Here is a 23,511-nt window from a genome sequence, read left to right on the forward strand (position 1 = left end):
AGCTACCAGCTCCTCTCAATAGTTCATCAGAGCTACCAGCTCCTTGCAATGGGGGTTCATCACCAGAGCTACCAGCTCCTCTCAATAGGAGTTCATCATCAGAGCTACCAGCTCCTCTCAATAGGAGTTCATCATCAGAGCTACCAGCTCCTCTCAATAGGAGTTCATCAGAGCTACCAGCTCCTCTCAATAGTTCATCATCAGAGCTACCAGCTCCTCTCAATAGTTCATCATCAGAGCTACCAGCTCCTCTCAATGGGAGTTCATCATCAGAGCTACCAGCTCCTCTTAATAGGAGTTCATCAGAGCTACCAGCTCCTCTCAATAGTTCATCATCAGAGCTACCAGCTCCTCTCAATAGGAGTTCATCATCAGAGCTAACAGCTCCTCTCAATAGGAGTTCGTCATCAGAGCTACCAGCTCCTCTCAATAGGAGTTCATCATCAGAGCTACCAGCTCCTCTCAATAGGAGTTCATCATCAGAGTTACCAGCTCCTCTCAATGGGAGTTCATCACCAGAGCTACCAGCTCCTCTCAATAGGAGTTCATCATCAGAGTTACCAGCTCCTCTCAATGGGAGTTCATCATCAGAGTTACCAGCTCCTCTCAATGGGAGTTCATCATCAGAGTTACCAGCTCCTCTCAATGGGAGTTCATCATCAGAGCTACCAGCTCCTGTTCATGGGAGTTCATCATCAGAGTTACCAGCTCCTCTCAATGGGAGTTCATCATCAGAGCTACCAGCTCCTGTTCATGGGAGTTCATCATCAGAGCTACCAGCTCCTCTCAATAGGAGTTCATCACCAGAGCTACCAGCTCCTCTCAATGGGAGTTCATCATCAGTGCTACAAGCTCCTGTTAATGGGAGTTCATCATCAGAGCTACCAGCTCCTGTTAATGGGAGTTCATCATCAGAGCTCCCAGCTCCTCTCAATAGGAGTTCATCATCAGAGCTACCAGCTCCTCTCAATAGGAGTTCATCTTCAGAGCTACCAGCTCCTCTCAATGGGAGTTCATCATCAGGGCTACAAGCTCCTGTTAATGGGAGTTCATCACCAGACCTACCAGCTCCTCTCAATAGGAGTTCATCATCAGAGCTACCAGCTCCTCTCAATAGGAGTTCATCATCAGAGCTACACGCTCCTCTCAATGGGAGTTCATCATCAGAGCTACAAGCTCCTCTCAATAGGAGTTCATCATCAGAGCTACCAGCTCCTCTCAATGGGAGTTCATCACCAGACCTACCAGCTCCTCTCAATAGGAGTTCATCATCAGAGCTACCAGCTCCTCTCAATAGGAGTTCATCACCAGAGCTACCAGCTCCTCTCAATAGGAGTTCATCATCAGAGCTACCAGCTCCTGTTAATGGGAGTTCATCATCAGAGCTACCAGCTCCTCTCAATAGGAGTTCATCATCAGAGCTACCAGCTCCTGTTAATGGGAGTTCATCATCAGAGCTACCAGCTCCTCTCAATAGGAGTTCATCATCAGAGCTACCAGCTCCTGTTAATGGGAGTTCATCATCAGAGCTACCAGCTCCTCTCAATAGGAGTTCATCACCAGAGCTACCAGCACCTCTCAATAGGAGTTCATCAGAGCTACCAGCTCCTCTCAATAGGAGTTCATCATCAGAGCTACCAGCTCCTGTTCATGGGAGTTCATCACCAGAGCTACAAGCTCCTCTCAATGGGAGTTCATCATCAGAGCTACCAGCTCCTGTTCATGGGAGTTCATCATCAGAGCTACCAGCTCCTCTCAATGGGAGTTCATCATCAGAGCTACCAGCACCTCTCAATAGGAGTTCATCAGAGCTACCAGCTCCTCTCAATAGGAGTTCATCATCAGAGCTACCAGCTCCTGTTCATGGGAGTTCATCACCAGAGCTACAAGCTCCTCTCAATGGGAGTTCATCATCAGAGCTACCAGCTCCTGTTCATGGGAGTTCATCATCAGGGCTACAAGCTCCTGTTAATGGGAGTTCATCATCAGAGCTCCCAGCTCCTCTCAATAGGAGTTCATCATCAGAGCTACCAGCTCCTCTCAATAGGAGTTCATCATCAGAGCTACCAGCTCCTGTTAATGGGAGTTCATCACCAGAGCTACCAGCTCCTCTCAATAGGAGTTCATCATCAGAGCTACCAGCTCCTCTCAATAGGAGTTCATCATCAGACCTACCAGCACCTCTCAATAGGAGTTCATCACCAGAGCTACCAGCTCCTCTCAATGGGAGTTCATCATCAGGGCTACCAGCTCCTCTCAATGGGAGTTCATCATCAGAGCTACCAGCTCCTCTCAATGGGAGTTCATCATCAGACCTACCAGCTCCTCTCAATGGGAGTTCATCATCAGAGCTACCAGCTCCTCTCAATGGGAGTTCATCATCAGAGCTACCAGCTCCTGTTCATGGGAGTTCATCATCAGGGCTACAAGCTCCTGTTAATGGGAGTTCATCATCAGAGCTACCAGCTCCTGTTCATGGGAGTTCATCATCAGGGCTACAAGCTCCTGTTAATGGGAGTTCATCATCAGAGCTACCAGCTCCTCTCAATAGGAGTTCATCATCAGAGCTACCAGCTCCTGTTAATGGGAGTTCATCATCAGAGCTCCCAGCTCCTATCAATAGGAGTTCATCATCAGAGCTACCAGCTCCTGTTCATGGGAGTTCATCATCAGGGCTACAAGCTCCTGTTAATGGGAGTTCATCATCAGAGCTACCAGCTCCTCTCAATAGGAGTTCATCATCAGAGCTACCAGCTCCTCTCAATAGGAGTTCATCATCAGAGCTACCAGCTCCTCTCAATGGGAGTTCATCATCAGGGCTACAAGCTCCTGTTAATGGGAGTTCATCATCAGGGCTACCAGCTCCTCTCAATGGGAGTTCATCATCAGAGCTACCAGCTCCTGTTAATGGGAGTTCATCATCAGGGCTACCAGCTCCTGTTAATGGGAGTTCATCATCAGAGCTCCCAGCTCCTATCAATAGGAGTTCATCATCAGAGCTACCAGCTCCTCTCAATGGGAGTTCATCATCAGAGCTACCAGTTCCTGTTCATGGGAGTTCATCACCAGAGCTCCCAGCTCCTGTAATAGGAGTTCATCATCAGAGCTACCAGCTCCTCTCAATGGGAGTTCATCATCAGAGCTAACAGCTCCTCTCAATGGGAGTTCATCATCAGAGCTACCAGCTCCTCTAAATAGGAGTTCATCATCAGAGCTACCAGCTCCTCTCAATAGGAGTTCATCATCAGAGCTACCAGCTCCTCTCAATGGGAGTTCATCATCAGAACCCGCCTGGATTACTCAAATTTCTAAACCGTGTGTTTATTCAAACCAGCAGATTGCTCTTGCGCGAAATGCTACATTCGCTGTTACGTACCATCAGTGGACGCGATCGTGAATCCATCTCCACATGACACTCCTGTCACTTGCTTCCCTCCAAGAGCCCCAACCAGCACATTTATACCATCTCGCTTCTTGTAGTCTCCGACTCCAAGCTGCCCATACTTGTTACAGCCAAATGTCAGCAGACGACCTCGCTCTGAGTGAACATAAACAGGTTAGAATAAAATACACAACCTTACCCAACCCCCGATACAGGGGGCACAGTACCCAACCATTACCCAACCCCAGATACAGGGGGCACAGTACCCAACCCTTACCCAACACCAGATACAGGGGGCACAGTACCCAACCCTTACCCAACACCAGATACAGGGGGCACAGTACCCAACCCTTACCCAACACCAGATACAGGGGGCACAGTACCCAACCCTTACCCATCCCCAGGGACACAGTACAATACTAAGCCCATACCCACCTTCAACGACAGGGCTATGATACAGGTACTGGCAGAAGGCCTGGACATGGGGAATGGGCAGGGTGTGTGTGGGGTGAAAACCTGTGCAAAAATGGCAGTGAGAGTCTGCTTACATTCCCCAGGAGTTCCCCAGCTCCTTCTGTCCCATCCCATCCCTTACCATCAATGGCTGCTGTGTGGGTCTTGCCAGCGGAAACGGTTTTGATTTTGTAAATAGCCAGTTGCTTGGACAGAGTCAGTGAGGTCATGTAGGGAACTTCCTGATCAGCCTGTGGAGAGAAAAAGGTGCCTGGGTGTTTTTACATACAGATAGAATCTCAAACCACTGTTCCCACCAGTTCAAAGACTCCCCCACTGCTCCCACCAGTTCCAAGACTCCCCAACTGCTCCCACCAGTACAGAGACTCCCCCACTGTTCCCACCAGTTCAAAGACTCCCCCACTGTTCCCACCAGTTCAAAGACTCCCCCACTGTTCCCACCAGTTCAAAGACTCCCCCACTGTTCCCACCAGTTCAAAGACTCCCCCACTGTTCCCACCAGTTCAAAGACTCACCCACTGTTCCCACCAGTTGAAAGACTCCCCCACTGCTCTCACCAGTACAGAGACTCCCCCACTGTTCCCACCAGTTCAAAGACTCCCCCACTGTTCCCACCAGTTCAAAGACTCCCCCACTGTTCCCACCAGTACAGAGACTCCCCCACTGTTCCCACCAGTTCAAAGACTCCCCCACTGCTCTCACCAGTACAGAGACTCCCCCACTGTTCCCACCAGTTCAAAGACTCCCCCCACTGTTCCCACCAGTTCAAAGACTCCCCCACTGCTCTCACCAGTACAGAGACTCCCCCACTGTTCCCACCAGTACAGAGACTCCCCCACTGTTCCCACCAGTACAGAGACGCCCCCACTGTTCCCACCAGTTCAAAGACTCCCCCACTGTTCCCACCAGTACAGAGACTCCCCGACTGTTCCCACCAGTACAGAGACTCCCCCACTGTTCCCACCAGTTCAAAGACTCCCCCACTGCTCTCACCAGTACAGAGACTCCCCCGCTGTTCCCACCAGTACAGAGAATCCCCCACTGCTCCCACCAGTACAGAGACTCTCCCACTGTTCCCACCAGTACAGAGACGCCCCAACTGTTCCCACTAGTACAGAGACGCCCCCACTGTTCCCACCAGTACAGAGACGCCCCCACTGTTCCCACCAGTACAGGGACAACCCCACTGTTACCACCAGTTCAAAAACTCCCCCACTGTTCCCACCAGTTCAAAAACTCCCCCACTGTTCCCACCAGTTCAAGGACTCCCTCACTGCTCCCACCAGTACAGAGACGCCCCCACTGTTCCCACCAGTTCAAAGACTCCCCCCACAGTTCCCACCAGTTCAAAGACTGCCCCACTGCTCTCACCAGTACAGAGACTCCCCCACTGTTCCCACCAGTTCAAAGACTCCCCCCACAGTTCCCACCAGTTCAAAGACTCCCCCACTGCTCTCACCAGTACAGAGACTCCCCCACTGTTCCCACCAGTACAGAGACTCCCCCACTGTTCCCACCAATACAGAGACTCCCCCACCGCTCCCACCAGTTCCAAGACTCCCCCACTGCTCCCACCAGTACAGAGACGCCCCCACTGTTCCCACCAGTTCAAAGACTCCCCCACTGCTCTCACCAGTACAGAGACTACCCCACTGTTCCCACCAGTTCAAAGACTCCCCCACTGCTCTCACCAGTACAGAGACTCCCCCACTGTTCCCACCAGTACAGAGACTCCCCCACTGTTCCCACCAGTTCAAAGACTCCCCCACTGCTCTCACCAGTACAGAGACTCCCCCACTGCTCTCACCAGTACAGAGAATCCCCCACTGCTCCCACCAGTACAGAGACGCCCCCACTGTTCCCACCAGTTCAAAGACTGCCCCACTGTTCCCACCAGTTCAAAGACTCTCCCACTGTTCCCACCAGTTCAAAGACTCCCCCACTGTTCCCACCAGTTCAAAGACTCCCCCACTGTTCCCACCAGTACAGAGACGCCCCCACTGTTCCCACCAGTTCAAAGACTCCCCCACTGTTCCCACCAGTTCAGAGACTCCCCCACTGTTCCCACCAGTTCAAAGACTCCCCCACTGTTCCCAACAGTTCAAAGACTCCCCCATTGTTCCCACCAGTTCAAAGACTCCCCCACTGTTCCCACCAGTACAGACGCCCCCACTGTTCCCACCAGTACAGAGACTCCCCCACTGTTCCCACCAGTACAGAGACGCCCCCACTGTTCCCACCAGTACAGAGACGCCCCCACTGTTCCCACCAGTACAGAGACGCCCCCACTGTTCCCACCAGTACAGAGACGCCCCCACTGTTCCCACCAGTACAGAGACGCCCCCACTGTTCCCACCAGATCCCACCAGTCCAAAGACTCCCCCACTGTTCCCACCAGTTCAAAGACTCCCCCACTGCTCTCACCAGTACAGAGACTCCCCCACTGCTCTCACTAGTACAGAGACTCCCCCACTGTTCCCACCAGTACAGAGACTCCCCCACTGTTCCCACCAGTACAGAGACGCCCCCACTGTTCCCACCAGTACAGAGACGCCCCCACTGTTCCCACCAGTACAGAGACGCCCCCACTGTTCCCACCAGTACAGAGACGCCCCCACTGTTCCCACCAGTTCAAAGACTCCCCCACTGCTCTCACCAGTACAGAGACTCCCCCACTGTTCCCACCAGTTCAAAGACTCCCCCACTGCTCTCACCAGTACAGAGACTCCCCCACTGTTCCCACCAGTTCAAAGACTCCCCCACTGCTCTCACCAGTACAGAGACGCCCCCACTGTTCCCACCAGTTCAAAGACTCCCCCACTGTTCCCACCAGTTCAAAGACTCCCCCACTGTTCCCACCAGTTCAAAGACTCCCCCACTGTTCCCACCAGTTCAAAGACTCCCCCACTGTTACCACCAGTTCAAAGACTCCCCCACTGTTCCCACCAGTTCAAAGACGCCCCCACTGTTCCCACCAGTTCAAAGACGCCCCCATTTCTCTCACCAGTACAGAGACTTCCCCACTGTTCCCAGCAGTTCAGAGACTCCCCCACTGCTCTCACCAGTACAGAGACTCCCCCACTGTTCCCACCAGTTCAAAGACTCCCCCACTGCTCTCACCAGTACAGAGACTCCCCCACTGTTCCCACCAGTTCAAAGACTCCCCCACTGCTCTCACCAGTACAGAGACGCCCCCACTGTTCCCACCAGTTCAAAGACTCCCCCACTGTTCCCACCAGTTCAAAGACTCCCCCACTGTTCCCACCAGTTCAAAGACTCCCCCACTGTTCCCACCAGTTCAAAGACTCCCCCACTGTTCCCACCAGTTCAAAGACTCCCCCACTGTTCCCACCAGTTCAAAGACTCCCCCACTGTTCCCACCAGTTCAAAGACGCCCCCACTGTTCCCACCAGTACAGAGACGCCCCCACTTCTCTCACCAGTACAGAGACTCCCCCACTGTTCCACCAGTACAGAGAATTCCCCACTGCTCCCACCAGTACTGGAACAGCCCTTACTTTCTCCCAGAGTGGAGAGCTGCCTGTGGGAGGCATTCAGTGTTGATCATGATAAAGTCACTCAATTCCCCCAAAGCCTTTCTCCTGGAGCCAGTGGCTCCTTCCTGGGGCCGGGAACACGTTGTGGCCATCCGGCCCCTCGGGCCATTTCTGCCATTCAATTGCAGAGTATTGCTGATCCATTTTCCTACTTTAGATCCATGTCCCGATAGCCGTTCCTAATAAAAATCTACCGATTTCAATGTTGAAAGCTCCAATTGAACCCAGCATTCACAGCCTTTTGAAGGAGACAGTTCCAGATTTCCTTTGTCCTTTGAGCGAAGAAGTGTTTTTTTACATTGCTGCTGAACCGCCTAGTTCTAATGTTAAGGTTATGTCCCCTTGTTCAGGACTCCCCCCACCCCCCTACCACAGGGAACAGTTTCTCCCCATCAGTTCTTGAATTATCTTAAACACCTCAATTTGATCACTTGCTAAGCTTTAATTCTGGTGAGCTTATATGGGGCAGTGTTCAGGACTCACTTTGATCTGGTGGTTGCGTAGGCCTCGCATGTAGTGGTTGAGGCCTAGCTTGTTGTACTCGTTGTTTCCACACGCCAACACCTTGCCGCTCTGAGTCATGAAGAAGGTCCCATCAGAACCACACTGAACTGACACTATGCTCAGACTCACCGGCAGATCCACCTGGAATCATTGGAAGAACAGCCATTAACCAGAGATCTCACTGCACTCACCATCAGCGAGAACACAACGGGATCTTCATAGCCTGACCCCTGAGCCGCAGGTTCAATGCGGAGTTCCAAGAGCTGCTCAACCAGCCAGTCCTCACCCACAGAACCCGCCACCCGCCGCGACCCATCCCCCGCCACCCGCAGCGACCCATCCCCCGCCACCCGCAGCGACCCATCCCCCGCCACCTCCTTTCCGCTTCCCTGTCCACCCTCCACTGCCCCCCCCCACCCACTTCTACTCACCTGCTCCACACCCTTCCCCATCGCCTCCTCCCTTACATCTTGCCCCCGACTTCTTTCTCCCTTTCCCCAGCTCACCCTACTTCGACCTGGAGATGGGGAGGATCTGGTTTGTGAACACTCACGCGTTCTGGGTACGGGTAATCTTCCTCCGAATCCAGCCCAAGGCGCCCTGTAACCAACAAACAAGACTGAGGTGAAGAGCAGAGGCAGATTCAAACAATGGCTTCCAATCACCTCATGAAATACAAGTGTAAACATGAGACAATATCAGCTTCAAAGCCTCATTCATAAAGACTCATGGAAGATTGGTCTTTCTATCTGTGACTGGAATACAAAGGTGAGGAAGTTACACTGGAGTTTACCTAAAGCTCTAGTTAGACCCCATCTGGAGTAACTGTGTTCATTCCTGGGCATCACAGCTCAGGAAGGCAATACTGGTCTTGTCCGGAGCGGGGGAGGGTGGAGGGGGGTTGGGGGGAAGGGAGTGGTTGGGGGGTGGGGGGGGGTGCATGGGAGCAGCGCATATTCTCCAGAATGATACCAGGGCCAAAAGGGTTAAATTATGAGGGCAAGCTGCATTGACTAGGCTTATAGTACCCTGAATATAGATGATTAATGTGTGATGTATTTGGGCTGTTTAAAACATTACAGGATTCAATAGATAAAGAGAAACTTTCTTCTGGTGTGGGGACTCCAGAACAAGGAGGTAGAACCTTAAAATTTGAGCCAGGCTGTTCAGGGGTGATGTCAGGAAGTACTTCTTCACATAAAGGGTGGTGGAAATCTGCAATGCTCTTCCCTTAAAAAGCTGTGGATGCTGTGGAGTGGTGGGACAGGGGTCTCAATTGCAGCTTTCAGGACTGAAATCGACAGAGTTAAGATACAGATCAGCTATGATCTGCTTGAATGGTGGAAGACTCAAAAGGCTGAATGGCCCCGCCTGTTCCTATATTCCTAATATTAAACCCATAACCCCTTCCTCTCCCCCTGAACTCTCACCCGCAGTACAATGTCCGCCAACCGCGAGTACTCACCATGCTCTCCACAGCCCCATGAGAACACCTCTTTGTTGCGTGTTAGTGCGACAACGTGATTATCACCACATGATACTTGCTGTACAGCATGATCGAGCGAAAACTCCACCAACACTGGCTCTAGCACCTCCTGCCCATACTGACCATCACAACCGATACAGCCATAGTAATCTGAGCCAAATGCATACAGGTGGCCCTCATCTACAGAGAAAATACAACAGGGCAATGGTCAGCACAGGGTCACGACTACCAAGTGTCGCAATACAACGGTATCCACACAACTCACTGCACAGTAAAGCACTCTGAGGACAGGTACAGCACGGGGTTAGATACAGAGTAAAGCTCTGACAAGAAATAGGAGGAGTAGACCATATGGCCGATTGAGCCTGCTCCGCCATTCAATACGATCATGGCTGATCTTAGGCTTCAACGCTACTCTCTCGCGATATCCCTTGATTCCCTGCAAGACCAAAAATCTGTCTATCCCAGCCTTAAATGTATTCAACGATGCAGCATCCACAACTCTCTGGGGAGATGGTGGTCTAGTGCTATTGTCACTAGACTAGTAACGCAGAGGCCCAGGCTAATGCTTTGGAGACATGGGTTCAAATCCCACCATGGCAGATGGTAATCTGGAATTAAAAAGTTAGTCTAATGATGACCATGAAACCATTGCTGATTGTTGTAAAACAACATCTGGTTCACTAATGTCCTTTAGGGAAGGAAATCTGCTGTCTTTACCTGGTCTGGTCTACATGTTCCTCCAGACCCACAGCAATGTGGTTGACTCTTACATGGCCTCTGAAATGGCCTAGCAAGCCACTCAGTTGTACCTAATTGCTACCAAGTCTAAGAAGAGGAATGAAACCGGACGGACCACCCGGCATCGACCTAGGCAACGGAAACAACAATGGCAAACCCAGCCCTGTCGACCCTGCAAAATCCTCCTTACTAATATCTGGGGGCTTGTGCCAAAGTTGGGAGAGCTGTCCCACAGACTAGTCAAGCAACAGCCTGACATAGTCATACTCACGGAATCACAACTTGCAGACAAAGTCCGACACTGCCATCACCATCCCCGGGTATGTCCTGTCCCATCGGCAGGACAGACCCAGCAGAGGTGGTATACAGTCGGGAGGGAGTTGCCCTGGGAGTCGTCAACATCAACTCTGGATCCCATGAAGTCTCATGGCATCAGGTCAAACATGGGCAAGGAAACCTCCTGCTGATTACCACTGGCTGTCCCCACCTCGACTGATGAATCAGTACTCCACCATGTTGAACAGCACTTGGAAGAAGCACTGAGGGTGGAAAGGGCACAAAATGTATTCTGGATGGGGGACTTCAATGTCCGTCACCAAGAGTGCCTCGGTAATGCCACTACTGACCGAGCTGACCGAGTCCTAAAGGACATAGCTGCCAGACTGGGAGGTGGAGAGGGAAACAATAAGAGGGAAAAACCTACTTGACCTCATCCTCACCAATTAACCTATCGCAGATGCATCGGTCCATGACAGTACTGGTAGGAGTGACCACTGCACAGTCCTTGTGGAAACAAAGTCCTGTCTTCACACTGAGGATACCCACCATCGTGTTGTGTGGCACTACCACCGTGCTAAATGGGACAGATTTAGAACAGATGTAGCAACTCAAAACTGGGCATCCATTAGGCGCTGTGGGCCATCAGCAGCAGCCGAACTGTATTCAACCACAATCTGTTACGTCATGGTCCAGCATACCATCTACTCTACCATTACCATCAAGCCGGAGGTCCAACCCTGGTTCAATGAAGAGTGCAGGAGGACATGCCAGGAGCAGCACCAGGTGTACCTCAAAATGAGGCATCAGCCTGGTGAAGCGACAACATAGGACTACATGCATGCCAAACAACATAAGCAGCATGTGACAGACAGAGCTAAGCAATCCCACAACTAACGGATCAGATCTAAGCTCTGCAGTCCTGCCACATCCCGTCGTGAATGGCAGTGGACAATTAAACAACCAACTGGAGGAGGAGGCTCCACAAAAATCCCCATCCTCAACAATGGGGGAGCCCAGCACATCCATGCAAAAGATAAGGCTGAAGCATTTGCAACAATCTTCAGCCAGAAGTGCTGAGTTGATGATCCATCTTGGCCTCCTCCTGAGATCCTCGCATCACAGATGCCAGGCTTCAGCCAATTCGATTCACCCCACTTGATATCAAGAAACGACTGATGGCACTGGATACTGCAAAGGCTATGGGCCCTGACAATATTCCGGCAATAATGAAGATTTGTGCTCCAGAACTAGCCGCACCCCTAGCCAAGCTGTTCCAGTACAGCTACAACACTGGCATTTACCCGGCAATGTGGAAAATTGCCCAGGTATGTCCTGTACACAAAAAGCAGAACAAGTCCAATCCGGCCAATTACTGTCCTATCAGTCTACTCCCAATCATTAGCAAAGTGATGGAAGGGGTCATTGACAGCACTATCAAGCGGCACTTGCTCAGTGTCATGCGAGGCCCCCACCTGCCAAGAATGCAGCACATGAATTTTGTCATGAACATTGATTTTGAACTGTTACTGGAGTGAAGAAAGGACTTGTTAAACAGAACAGCTGTGGCTGGAAAAGACATTTGCATATTAACAGACAGTGTTGGAAGGACAATGCAGCCATTCCCTGACACATTAGAATCATAGAGTTACACAGCACAGAAACAGGCCCTTCGGCCCATCGTGGCTGTACCAGCCATCAATCACCGATCAATTCCAACCCCATTTTCCAGCACTTGGTCCGTAGCCTTGTATGCTATGGCATTTCAAGTGCTCATCTAAATACTTAAATGTTGTGAGGGTTCCTGCCTCTACCACCTCTTCAGGCAGTGCGTTCCAGATTCCAACCAACCCCTTCCCTTAAATCTATGCCCGTTGGTTATTGACCCCTCCGCTAAGGGAAAAAGTTTCTTCCTATCTAATCTATCAATGCCCCTCATAATTTTGTATACCTCAATCATATCTCCCCTCAACCTTCCCTGCTCTAAGGAAAACAACCCTAGCCTTTTCAGTCTCTCTTCATAGCTGAAATGCTCCAGCCCAGACAACATCCTGGTGAATCTCCTCTGCACCCTCTCCAGTGCAATCACATCCTCCCTATAGTGTGGTGCCCAGAACTAGACACAGTACTCCAGCTGTGGCCTAACTAGCGTTTTATACAGCTCCATCATAACCTCCCTGCTCTTATATTCTATGCCTCAGCCAATAAAGGCAAGTATCCCATTTGCCTTCCTAATCACCTTATCTACCTGCGCTGCTGCCTTCAGTGATCTATGGACAAGTACACCAAAGTCCCTCTGACCCTCTGTACTTCCTAGGGTCCTACCATCCATTGTATACTCCCTTGCCTTGTTAGTCCTCCCAAAATACATCACCTCACACTTCTCAGGATTAAATTCCATTTGCCACAGCTCCGTCCATCTTACCAGCCCATCTATATCGTCCTGTATTCTAAGGCATTCCTCCTCACGATTTATGACACCACCAATTTTCGTGTCATCTGCGAACTTACTGATCATACCTCCTGTATTCACGTCTAAATCATTAATGTACACTACAAACAGCAAGGGTCCCAGCACCGGTCCCTGGCTTCCACTCGCAGAAACAGCCCTCGACGATCACCCTCTGCCTCCTGCCACTAAGCCAATTTTGGATCCAATTTGCCAAATTGCCCTGGATCCCATGGGCTCTTACCTTCTTAACCAATCTCCCATGTGGGACCTTATCAAAAGCCTTACTGAATTCCATATAGACTACATCAACTGCTTTACCCTCATCTACACATCTAGTCACTGCCTCGAAAAATTCAATCAAGTTATACAGACATGATCTCCCCCTGACAAAGCCATGCTGACTATCTCTGATTAATCCCTGCCTCTCCAAGTGGAGAATAATCCTGTCCCTCAGAATTTTTTCCAATAGTTTCCCAACCATTGATGTTAGACTCACCGGCCTGTAATTACTTGGTTTATCCCTGCTACCCGTCTTGAACAATGGTACCACGTTCGCAGTCCTCCAGTTCTCTGGTACCTCTCCTGTGGCCAGAGAGGATTTGAAAAATTGTGTCAGAGCCCCTGCTATCTCCTCCCTTGCCTCACATAACAGCCTGGGATACATCTCATCCGGGCCTGGGGATTTATCCACTTTTAAGCTAAAAGTAAAAACAGCTAATACTTCCTCCCTTTCAATGCTGATATGTTCAAGTATATCACAATCCCCCTCCCTGATCTCTACACCTACATCCTCCTCCCCCATAGTGAACACAGATGAAAAGTAATCATTTAAAACCTCACCTATGTCCTCCGGCTCCACACACAGATTGCCACTTTGGTCCCTAATGGGCCCTACTCTTTCCCTGGTTATCCTCTTGCCCTTAATCTACTTATAAAACGCCTTGGGATTTTCCTTTATCTTGCCCGCCAGTCACAGAATCACAGAATAATACAGTGCAGAAGAGGCCCTTCAGCCCATCGAGTCTGCACCAATGCATTAAAGACACCTGACCTGTCTACCTAATCCCATTTGGCAGCACTTGGCCCAGAGCCTTGAATGTTATGACGTGCCAAGTGTTCATCCAGGTACTTTTTAAAGGATGTGAGGCAACCCACCTCTACCACCCTCCCAGACAGGGCATCCAGACCGTCACCACCCTCTGGGTAAAAAAGTTCTTCCTCAAATCCCCCTTAAACCTCCTGCCCCTCACCTTAAACTTGTGACCCCTCGTAACTGACCCTTCAACTAAGGGGAACAGCTGCTCCCTATCCACCCTGTCCAAGCCCCTCATAATCTTGTACACCTCGATCAGGTCACCCCTCAGTCTTCTCTGCTCCAGCGAAAACAACCCAAGCCTATCCAACCTCTCTTCATAGCTTAAATGTTCCATCCCAGGCACCATCCTGGTGAATCACCTCTGCACCCCCTCCAGTGCAATCACATCCTTCCTATGATGTGGTGACCAGAATTACACACAGTACTCCAGCTGTGGCCTTACCAAAGTTCTATACAACTCCAACATGACCTCCCTGCTTTTGTAATCTATGCCTCGATTGATAAAGGCAAGTGTCCCATATGCCTTTTTCACCACCCTATTAACCTGCCCTTCTGCCTTCAGAGATCTATGGATAAACACGTCAAGGTCCCTTTGTTCTTCGGAACTTCCCAGTATCAGGCCAATCATTGAATACTTCCGTGTCACATTACTCCTTCCAAAGTGTATCACCTCACACTTTTCAGCGTTAAATTCCATCTGCCACTTTCCTGCCCATTTGACCATTCCGTCTATATCTTCCTGTAACCTAAGACACTCCACCTCACTGTTAACCACTCGGCCAATCTTTGTGTCATCCACAAATTTACTGATCCTACCCCCCACATAGTCATCTATGTCGTTTATATAAATGACAAACAATAGGGGACCCAGCACAGATCCCTGTGGTACGCCACTGGACACTGGCTTCCAGTCACTAAAACAGCCGTCTGTCATCACTCTCTGTCTCCTACAGCTAAGCCAATTTTGAATCCACCTCATCAAGTTACCCTGTATCCCATGTGCATTTGCTTTCTTGATAAGTCTCCCATGTGGGACCTTGTCAAAGACTTTGCTGAAATCCATGTAAACTACATCAACTGCACTACCCTCATCGACACACCTGGTCACATGCTCAAAAGATTCAATCAAATTTGTTAGACATGACCTCCCTCTGACAAAGCCATGCTGACTATTCCTAATCAAATTTTGCCTCTCCAAGTGGTGATAGATTCTCTCCTTCAGAATTTTCTCCAATAGTTTCCCTACCACTGACGTGAGACTCTCTGGTCTGTAGTTCCCTGGCTTATCTCTACAACCTTTCTCAAATAGTGGGACCACATTCGCTGTTCTCCAGTCCTCTGGCTCCTCCCCGTGGCCAGAGAAGAATTAAAAATTAGGGTCACAGCCCTGCAATCTCCACCCTTGCCTCCCACAGCATCCTGGGACACAAATCGTCCAGACCTGGAGATTTGTCCACTTTTAAACCTGCCAAAACCTCCAGTACCTTGTCACTCCCTACCACAATTTGCTCAAGAATCTCACAGTCTCTCTCTCTCTGAGTTCCATATCTACATCCTCATTCGCTTGAGTGAGGACAGATGCGAAGTATTCGTTCAACACCCTACCAATGTCCTCTGGCTCCACCCACAGATTTCCCCCTTGGTCCCTAATGGGTCCTACTCTTTCCCTGGTTATCCTCTTCCCATTGATATACTTACAGAATATCTTGGGATTTTCCCTACTTTTACCAGCCAGAGCTTTCTCATATCCCCTCTTTGCTCTCCTAATTGCTTTCTTAAGCTCCATCCTACACTTTCTGTATTCCACTCATGCTTCCATTAATTTGCTCTTCTTGTATTTGCTAAGAGCCTCTCTTTTCCTTCTCATCTTACCCTGAATGTTTCTGGTCATCCATAGTTCTCTGGGCTTGTTGCTCCTACCCATTACCTAGAGGGAACATTTTGGGCCTGTACCCTCCCCATTTCCTTTTTGAATGCCCCCCACTGCTCTTCTGTAGATTTCCCGACAAGTAACTCTTTCCAGTCTACCTTGGCCAGATCCTGCCTTATTTTACTAAAATTCACTCTCCCCCCATCCAAAACCTTTTTTTGCAACTTGTCTATTTCTTTCTCCATAACAAGCTTAAATTGTACCTTAAAATAAAAGCAAAATACTGCGGATGCTGGAAATCTGAAACAAAAACAAGAAATGCTGGATTCACTCAGCAGGTCTGGCAGCATCTGTGGAAAGAGAAGCAGTATTAACGTTTCGGGTCAGTGACCCTTCTTCGGAACACACTGTTCCGAAGAAGGGTCACTGACCCGAAACGTTAACTCTGCTTCTCTTTCCACAGATGCTGCCAGACCTGCTGAGTGAATCCAGCATTTCTTGTTTTTGTGTTAAATTGTACCTTGTTGTGGTCGCTATCACCAAAATGCACCCCCACCAACACATCAACCACCTGTCCGGCTTCATTCCCCAGAATTAGGTCCAGCACTGCACCCTCCCTTGTTGGATCCTCTACATATTGAGCTAAAAGCTTCTCCTGTATACATTTTAAGAACTCCACTCCATCTAAGCCCTTAACACGATGCCTATCCCAATTAATGTTGGGAAAGTTGAAATCACCTAATATAATTACCCTATTATTTTTTACACACATATTTGCTCCTCAATTTCCCACTGACTATCTGGGGGTCTATAATAAACACCCAGCAATGTGGCTGTCCCTTTTTTATTCCTAAACTCTACCCATAAAGCTTCATTTGATGCCCCCTCCAAGATATAATCTCTCCTTACTGCAGTAACTGACTCCTTAATTAATATTGCAATGCCCCCTCCTCTTTTACCCCCTCCTCTGTCTTGCCTGAAGATTCTATATCCCGGGATATTGAGCTGCCAATCCTGCCCCTCCCTTAACCATGTCTCCGTGATGGCTACTATATCACAATTCCACGTGTCAATCCTTGCCCTTAACTCATCCGTTTTACCTGTAATACTCCTGGCAGTTTGACATTTATTGTACAGAGTAGAAGGATTACACAGACATGTATGCAGCTCCTCACTCAAACCCTTCAGTCTCAGTAAGTGCTTATAAGTTCTCAAGTAAGACCCCAAATAACTCCCTCTACCTGCATATAATCTAACAATTGATCCACAGTTGACAGATTAATATCAGTGTCTCTTGTCCCCATTAAAGATTCCCACAGCAGGCACAGCGCAGATTAAACACAGAGTAAAATTCTCTCTACACTGTCCCCATCAAACACTCCCAGGACAGGTACAGCACAGGTTAGATAAAAAATAAAGCTCCCTCTACACTGTCCCCATCAGACACTCCCAGGACAGGTACAGCACAGGTTAGATAAAAAATAAAGCTCCCTCTACACTGTCCCCATCAGACACTCCCAGGAGAGGTACAGCATGGAGTTAGACACAGAGTAAAGGGGCAGGACTGGCAGCTCAGCATTCCAGGGTATAGAATCTTCAGACGTGACAGGGGAGGGGATAAAAGAGGAGGTGGCATTGCATTATTGATCAAGGAGTCAATTACTGTAGTAAGGAGGGATGACATCTTAGGAGGTTACTCAAATTAGGCCATATGGGTAGAACTTAAAAACAAAAAGCTGGCAATCACTTGGCTGGGAGTGTACTACAGGCCTCCAAACAATCAGGAAGAGATTGAGGAGCAGATATGCAGGCAAATCTCAGAGAGATGTAAAAATAATAGGGTAATAATAGAAATGAGAGTCAAAGAAATTGTTAGAGGTGTTGGAAAAGGGATGTCTCACAATGTAATACTTTGTACCTAATATGGAATTTATTTTGATTTATTATGAAATGTTCTTTGAGCATGTTAATAATTTGTACAGAATGTGGAATTTATTTTGAAATGTTGTTTGTGCATATTAATCCACATTGTACAATAAAAGAAGGGAATCTGTTAATTGTGCGTCAATTGTTTGATTATATGCAGGTGGAGGATATTAATTGGGGTCTTACTTGAGAATTTATAAGCAGACACTTACTGAGGCTGGTGGAGGGTTTTGTGTGAGGGCCTACATTCTGTAATCCTTTTACTCCATAATAAATGTGAAACGGAGTAATGATAGGCTCAAGCATTATCCTTCCACAACCAGCTTTCTGGATTTTAACAACTGAGATTGTTTCTGCTGGTCGGAGAATCTAAAACACAGGGGCACAGTCTCAGGATAAGGGGCCAATTATTAAGACTTAGGAGAAATTATTTCACTCAAAGGGTTGTGAATCTTTGGAATTCTCTACCTCAGAGGGTTGTGGATGCTCCATTCCTCTCGTCATGTCCGTGCCAGCTCTCTGCAAGAGCAACTCACTTAGTCCCACTCCCCTGCCTTTTCCCCGTAGCCCTGCAAATTTTTTCTCTTCAGGTAGAACCACAGAAAAATTATGGCATAGAAGGAGGCCATTCAGCCCATTGTGTCCTTGCCGGTCAAAAAACTAGCCGCCCAATCTAATCCCACCTTCCATCACCTGGTCCATAGAGTTGCGGTTACAGCACTTCAGGTGTATGTCCAGGTACCTTTTAAATGAATTGAGGGTTTCTGCCTCCACCACCATTCCATGCAGTGAATTCCAGACACCCAACCCCTCTGGGTGAAGAAGTTTTTCCTCATGTCCCCTCTAATCCTTCTACCAACCACCTTAAATCTGTGCTCCCTGGGAATTGACCTCTCCACTAGGGGAAACAGGTCCTTCCTGTCTACTTTATCTAGGCCCCTCAGAATTTTGTACACCTCAATTAAGTCACCCCTCAGACTCCTCTGTTCTAAGGAAAACAACCCTAGCCTATCCTCATTCTTTCCTCATTTTTTCAACTTTCGAGCCCTGGCAACATTCTTGTAAATCTCCTCTATATTCTCTCCAGAGCCATTATGTCCTTTCTGTAATGGTAAAAGTAGTTATCCAGTTCTCTTCTGAATGCCTCAGTTGAACCTGCCTCCACCACACTCTCAGACAGTGCACTCCAGATCCTAAACACTCACTGAACCTGCCTCCACCACACTCTCAGGCACTGCATTCCAGATCCTAAACACTCACTGAACCTGCCTCCACCACACTCTCAGGCAGTGCATTCCAGATCCTAAACACTCACTGAACCTGCCTCCACCACACTCTCAGGCAGTGCATTCCACATCCTAAACACTCACTGAACCTGCCTCCACCACACTCTCAGGCACTGCATTCCAGATCCTAAACACTCACTGAACCTGCCTCCACCACACTCTCAGACAGTGCATTCCAGATCCTAAACACTCACTGAACCTGCCTCCACCACACTCTCAGACAGTGCATTCCAGATCCTAAACACTCACTGAACCTGCCTCCACCACACTCTCAGACAGTGCATTCCAGATCCTAAACACTCACTGAACCAGCCTCCACCGCACTCTCAGACAGTGCACTCCAGATCCTAAACACTCACTGAACCTGCCTCCACCACACTCTCAGACAGTGCACTCCAGATCCTAAACACTCACTGAACCTGCCTCCACCACACTCTCAGACACTGCGTTCCAGATCCTAAACATTCACTGAACCTGCCTCCACCACACTCTCAGACAGTGCATTCCAGATCCTAAACACTCACTGAACCTGCCTCCACCACACTCTCAGACAGTGCATTCCAGATCCTAAACACTCACTGAACCTGCCTCCACCACACTCTCAGACAGTGCATTCCAGATCCTAAACACTCACTGAACCAGCCTCCACCGCACTCTCAGACAGTGCACTCCAGATCCTAAACACTCACTGAACCTGCCTCCACCACACTCTCAGACAGTGCATTCCAGATCCTAAACACTCACTGAACCAGCCTCCACCGCACTCTCAGACAGTGCACTCCAGATCCTAAACACTCACTGAACCTGCCTCCACCACACTCTCAGACAGTGCACTCCAGATCCTAAACACTCACTGAACCTGCCTCCACCACACTCTCAGACAGTGCACTCCAGATCCTAAACACTCACTGAACCTGCCTCCACCACACTATCAGACAGTGCATTCCAGATCCTAAACACTCACTGAACCTGCCTCCACCGCACTCTCAGACAGTGCATTCCAGATTATAACCGCTCGCTGCATAAAAAGGTTTTTCCTCATGTCACTGTTGCTTCTTTTGTCAATCACATTAAATCAGTGTCTTCTGTTCTGGATCCTCCGGCCAATGGGAACAGTTTCTCCCTACCTATCGGTCCAAAAACCTCATGACCTCATGATTTTTGAACACCTCTATCAAATTTCCTCTTAATCTTCTCTTCTCTAAGAAGAACCCGAGCTTCTCCAAATCTATCCATATAACTCAAGTTCCTCATCCCTGGAACAATTCTCGTGAATCTTTGCTGCACCCTCTCTAATGCCTTAAAATCCTTCTGAAAGTGTGGCGCACAGAACTTCACACAATACTCCAGTTGAGGCCGAACCGGTGTTTTATACAGGTTCATCATAATTTTCTTGTTTTTATACCCATTGCCACTATTAATAAAGCCCAGGATCCCATATGCTTTATTAAACACTCTCTCAACCTGCCCTGCAACTTTCAATAAAATAAAAGTAAAATACTGCAGATGCTGGAAATCTGAAATAAAAACAAGAAATGCTGGAAATACTCAGCAGGTCTGGCAGAATCTGTGGAGAGAGAAGCAGAGTTAACGTTTCAGCTCAGCATTTCTTGTTTTTATTACTGTAACCTTCAATGATTTGCGCACATATACCCCCCGGTCCATCTGCTCCCACACCCCCTATAGAATTGTACCCTTTAATTTATATTGCCTCTCTTCGTTCTTCCTACCAAAATAATCACTTCACACTTTTTCTGCATTAAATTGTATCTGCCACTTGTCTGCCCGTACCAATAGCCTGTCTATGTCCTCTTGAAGTTTATCACTATTCTCCTCAGTTCACAATAGTTCCAAGTTTTGAGTCATCCATAAGTTTTGAAATTATGCCCTGTACAGCCAGTTTAGGCCATTAATATAGATCAAGAAAAGCAGGGGTCCCTACATCGAACCCTGGGGAACCCCACTATATACCCTTCCTCCAGTCCAAAAAACAACCATTCACCACTACTCTCTGTGTCCTGGCACTCAAGACATGCTGCTACTGTCCCTTTGCTGGCAGGCCTGTTATGTGGCACTTTATCAAATGCTTTTTGGAAGTCCAAGTACACCATATCAACCGCAATACCCACATCAAACGCATTACTCTTATCAATCCTCTCTGTTACCTCATCAAAAAACTCAAGCAAGTTAGTTAAACATGATTTTTCCTTAACAAATCCGTGCTAGCTTTCCTTAATTAATCTACATTTGTCTGAGTGACTACTAATTTTGTCTTGGATTATAGTTTCTAAAAGCTTTCACACCCTGGTGAGAGAGACAGCCCTGGTAATTATAGACCTGTGAGCCTTACTTCGGTTGTGGGTAAAATGTTGGAAAAGGTTATAAGAGACAGGATTTATAATCATCTTGAAAAGAATAAGTTCATTAGAGATAGTCAGCACGGTTTTGTGACGGGTAGGTCGTGCCTCACAAACCTTATTGAGTTTTTCGAGAAGGTGACCAAACAGGTGGATGAGGGTAAAGCCGTGGATGTGGTGTATATGGATTTCAGTAAGGCGTTTGATAAGGTTCCCCACGGTAGGCTATTGCAGAAAATACGGAAGTATGGGGTTGAAGGTGATTTAGAGCTTTGGATCAAAAATTGGCTAGCTGAAAGACGACAGAGGGTGGTGGTTGATGGTAAATGTTCATCCTGGAGTTTAGTTACTAGTGGTGTACCGCAAGGATCTGTTTTGGGGCCACTGCTGTTTGTCATTTTTATAAATGACCTGGAAGAGGGTGTAGAAGGGTGGGTTAGTAAATTTGCAGATGACACGAAGGTCGGTGGAGTTGTGGATAGTGCCGAAGGATGTTGTAGGGTACAGAGGGACATAGATAGGCTGCAGAGCTGGGCTGAGAGATGGCAAATGGAGTTTAATGCAGAAAAATGTGAGGTGATTCACTTTGGAAGGAGGAACAGGAATGCAGAGTACTGGGCTAATGGGAAGATTCTTGGTAGTGTAGATGAACAGAGAGATCTTGGTGTCCAGGTGCATAAATCCCTGAAGGCTGCTACCCAGGTTAATAGGGCTGTTAAGAAGGCATATGGTGTGTTAGCTTTTATTAGTAGGGGGATCGAGTTTCGGAGCCACGAGGTCATGCTGCAGCTGTACAAAACTCTGGTGAGACCGCACCTGGAGTATTGCGTGCAGTTCTGGTCACCGCATTATAGGAAGGATGTGGAAGCTATGGAAAGGGTGCAGAGGAGATTTACTAGGATGTTGCCTGGTATGGAGGGAAGGTCTTACGAGGAAAGGCTGAGGGACTTGAGGTTGTTTTCGTTGGAGAGAAGGAGGAGGAGGAGAGGTGACTTAATAGACATATAAGATAATCAGAGGGTTAGATAGGGTGGATAGTGAGAGTCTTTTTCCTCGGATGGTGATGGCAAACACGAGGGGACATAGCTTCAAGTTGAGGGGTGATAGATATAGGACAGATGTGAGAGGTAGTTTCTTTACTCAGAGAGTAGTAAGGGCGTGGAACGCCCTGCCTGCAGCAGTAGTAGATTCGCCAACTTTAAGGGCATTTAAGTGGTCATTGGATAGACATATGGATGAAAATGGAATAGTGTAGGTCAGATGGTTTCACAGGTCGGTGCAACATCGAGGGCCGAAGGGCCTGTACTGCGCTGTAATGTTCTAATACCACCGAGATTAAACTGACTGGCTTGTCAGTGCTGGGATTGTCCTTAAACCCATTTCTGAACAAGGCTGTAACATTTGCAATTCTCCAGTCCTCTGGCATCACCCCATATCTAAGGAGGATTGGAAGATTATGGCCAATGCCTCTGCAATTTCCACCCTTACTTCCCTAAGTATGTTCGGATGCATCTCAGGTCCTGGTGACTTATCAACTTAAGTAAAGCCAGCCTTTCTCATACCTCATCATCAATTTTTAGCCCATCCAGTGTCTCAACTACTTCCTTTCTCATGACTTTAGCAACATCTTCCTCTTTGGTAAAGACAGATGAAAAATACTCAATTAGTACCTCAGTCGTGCCCTCTGTCTCCATGCAAAGTCCTCTTTTAGGTCCCTAATGGGCCCCACTCCTCCTTTAACCACCTTTTTGCTATTTATGTGTCTAGAGAAGACTTTTACATTCTCTTTTATATTAGCTAATAGTCTCTTCTCATACTCTCTCTTTGCTTCTCCTATTTGTCTTTTCACTTTCCATATGAACCTTCTATATTCAGCCTGGTTCTCAATTGTATTATCCAACTGACATCTGTCATATGCACCCTTTTTTGTTTCATCTTACCCTGTATCTCTTTTGTCATCCAGAGATCTCTGGATTGTTTGCCCTACCTTTCCCTCTCGTGGGAATGTACCTTTTCTTTATTCATTCATGGGATGTGGGTGTCACTGGCCAGGCCAGCATTTATTGCCCATCTCTAATTGCCCTCGAGAAGGTGGTGTGAACTGC

General features: G+C 48.3%; 1 protein-coding gene across 1 annotated transcript in view; it reads right to left on the reverse strand.

Moving 5' to 3' along the window:
- Positions 1–23,511, reverse strand: part of LOC137359868 (serine/threonine-protein kinase Nek9) — a 156,547-nt gene that overhangs the window by 19,105 nt on the left and 113,931 nt on the right. Inside the window, exons 12-16 of the mRNA XM_068025549.1 lie at positions 9,382–9,582; positions 8,470–8,516; positions 7,896–8,057; positions 3,978–4,086; positions 3,377–3,538 (exon numbers count right to left, since the gene is read on the reverse strand). Coding sequence (XP_067881650.1) covers positions 3,377–3,538; positions 3,978–4,086; positions 7,896–8,057; positions 8,470–8,516; positions 9,382–9,582 — 681 coding nt within the window. The remainder of the gene's footprint in view (positions 1–3,376; positions 3,539–3,977; positions 4,087–7,895; positions 8,058–8,469; positions 8,517–9,381; positions 9,583–23,511) is intronic.

The sequence above is a fragment of the Heterodontus francisci genome, unplaced genomic scaffold (genome assembly GCF_036365525.1).
Source record: "Heterodontus francisci isolate sHetFra1 unplaced genomic scaffold, sHetFra1.hap1 HAP1_SCAFFOLD_724, whole genome shotgun sequence".
NCBI lineage: Eukaryota > Metazoa > Chordata > Chondrichthyes > Heterodontiformes > Heterodontidae > Heterodontus > Heterodontus francisci.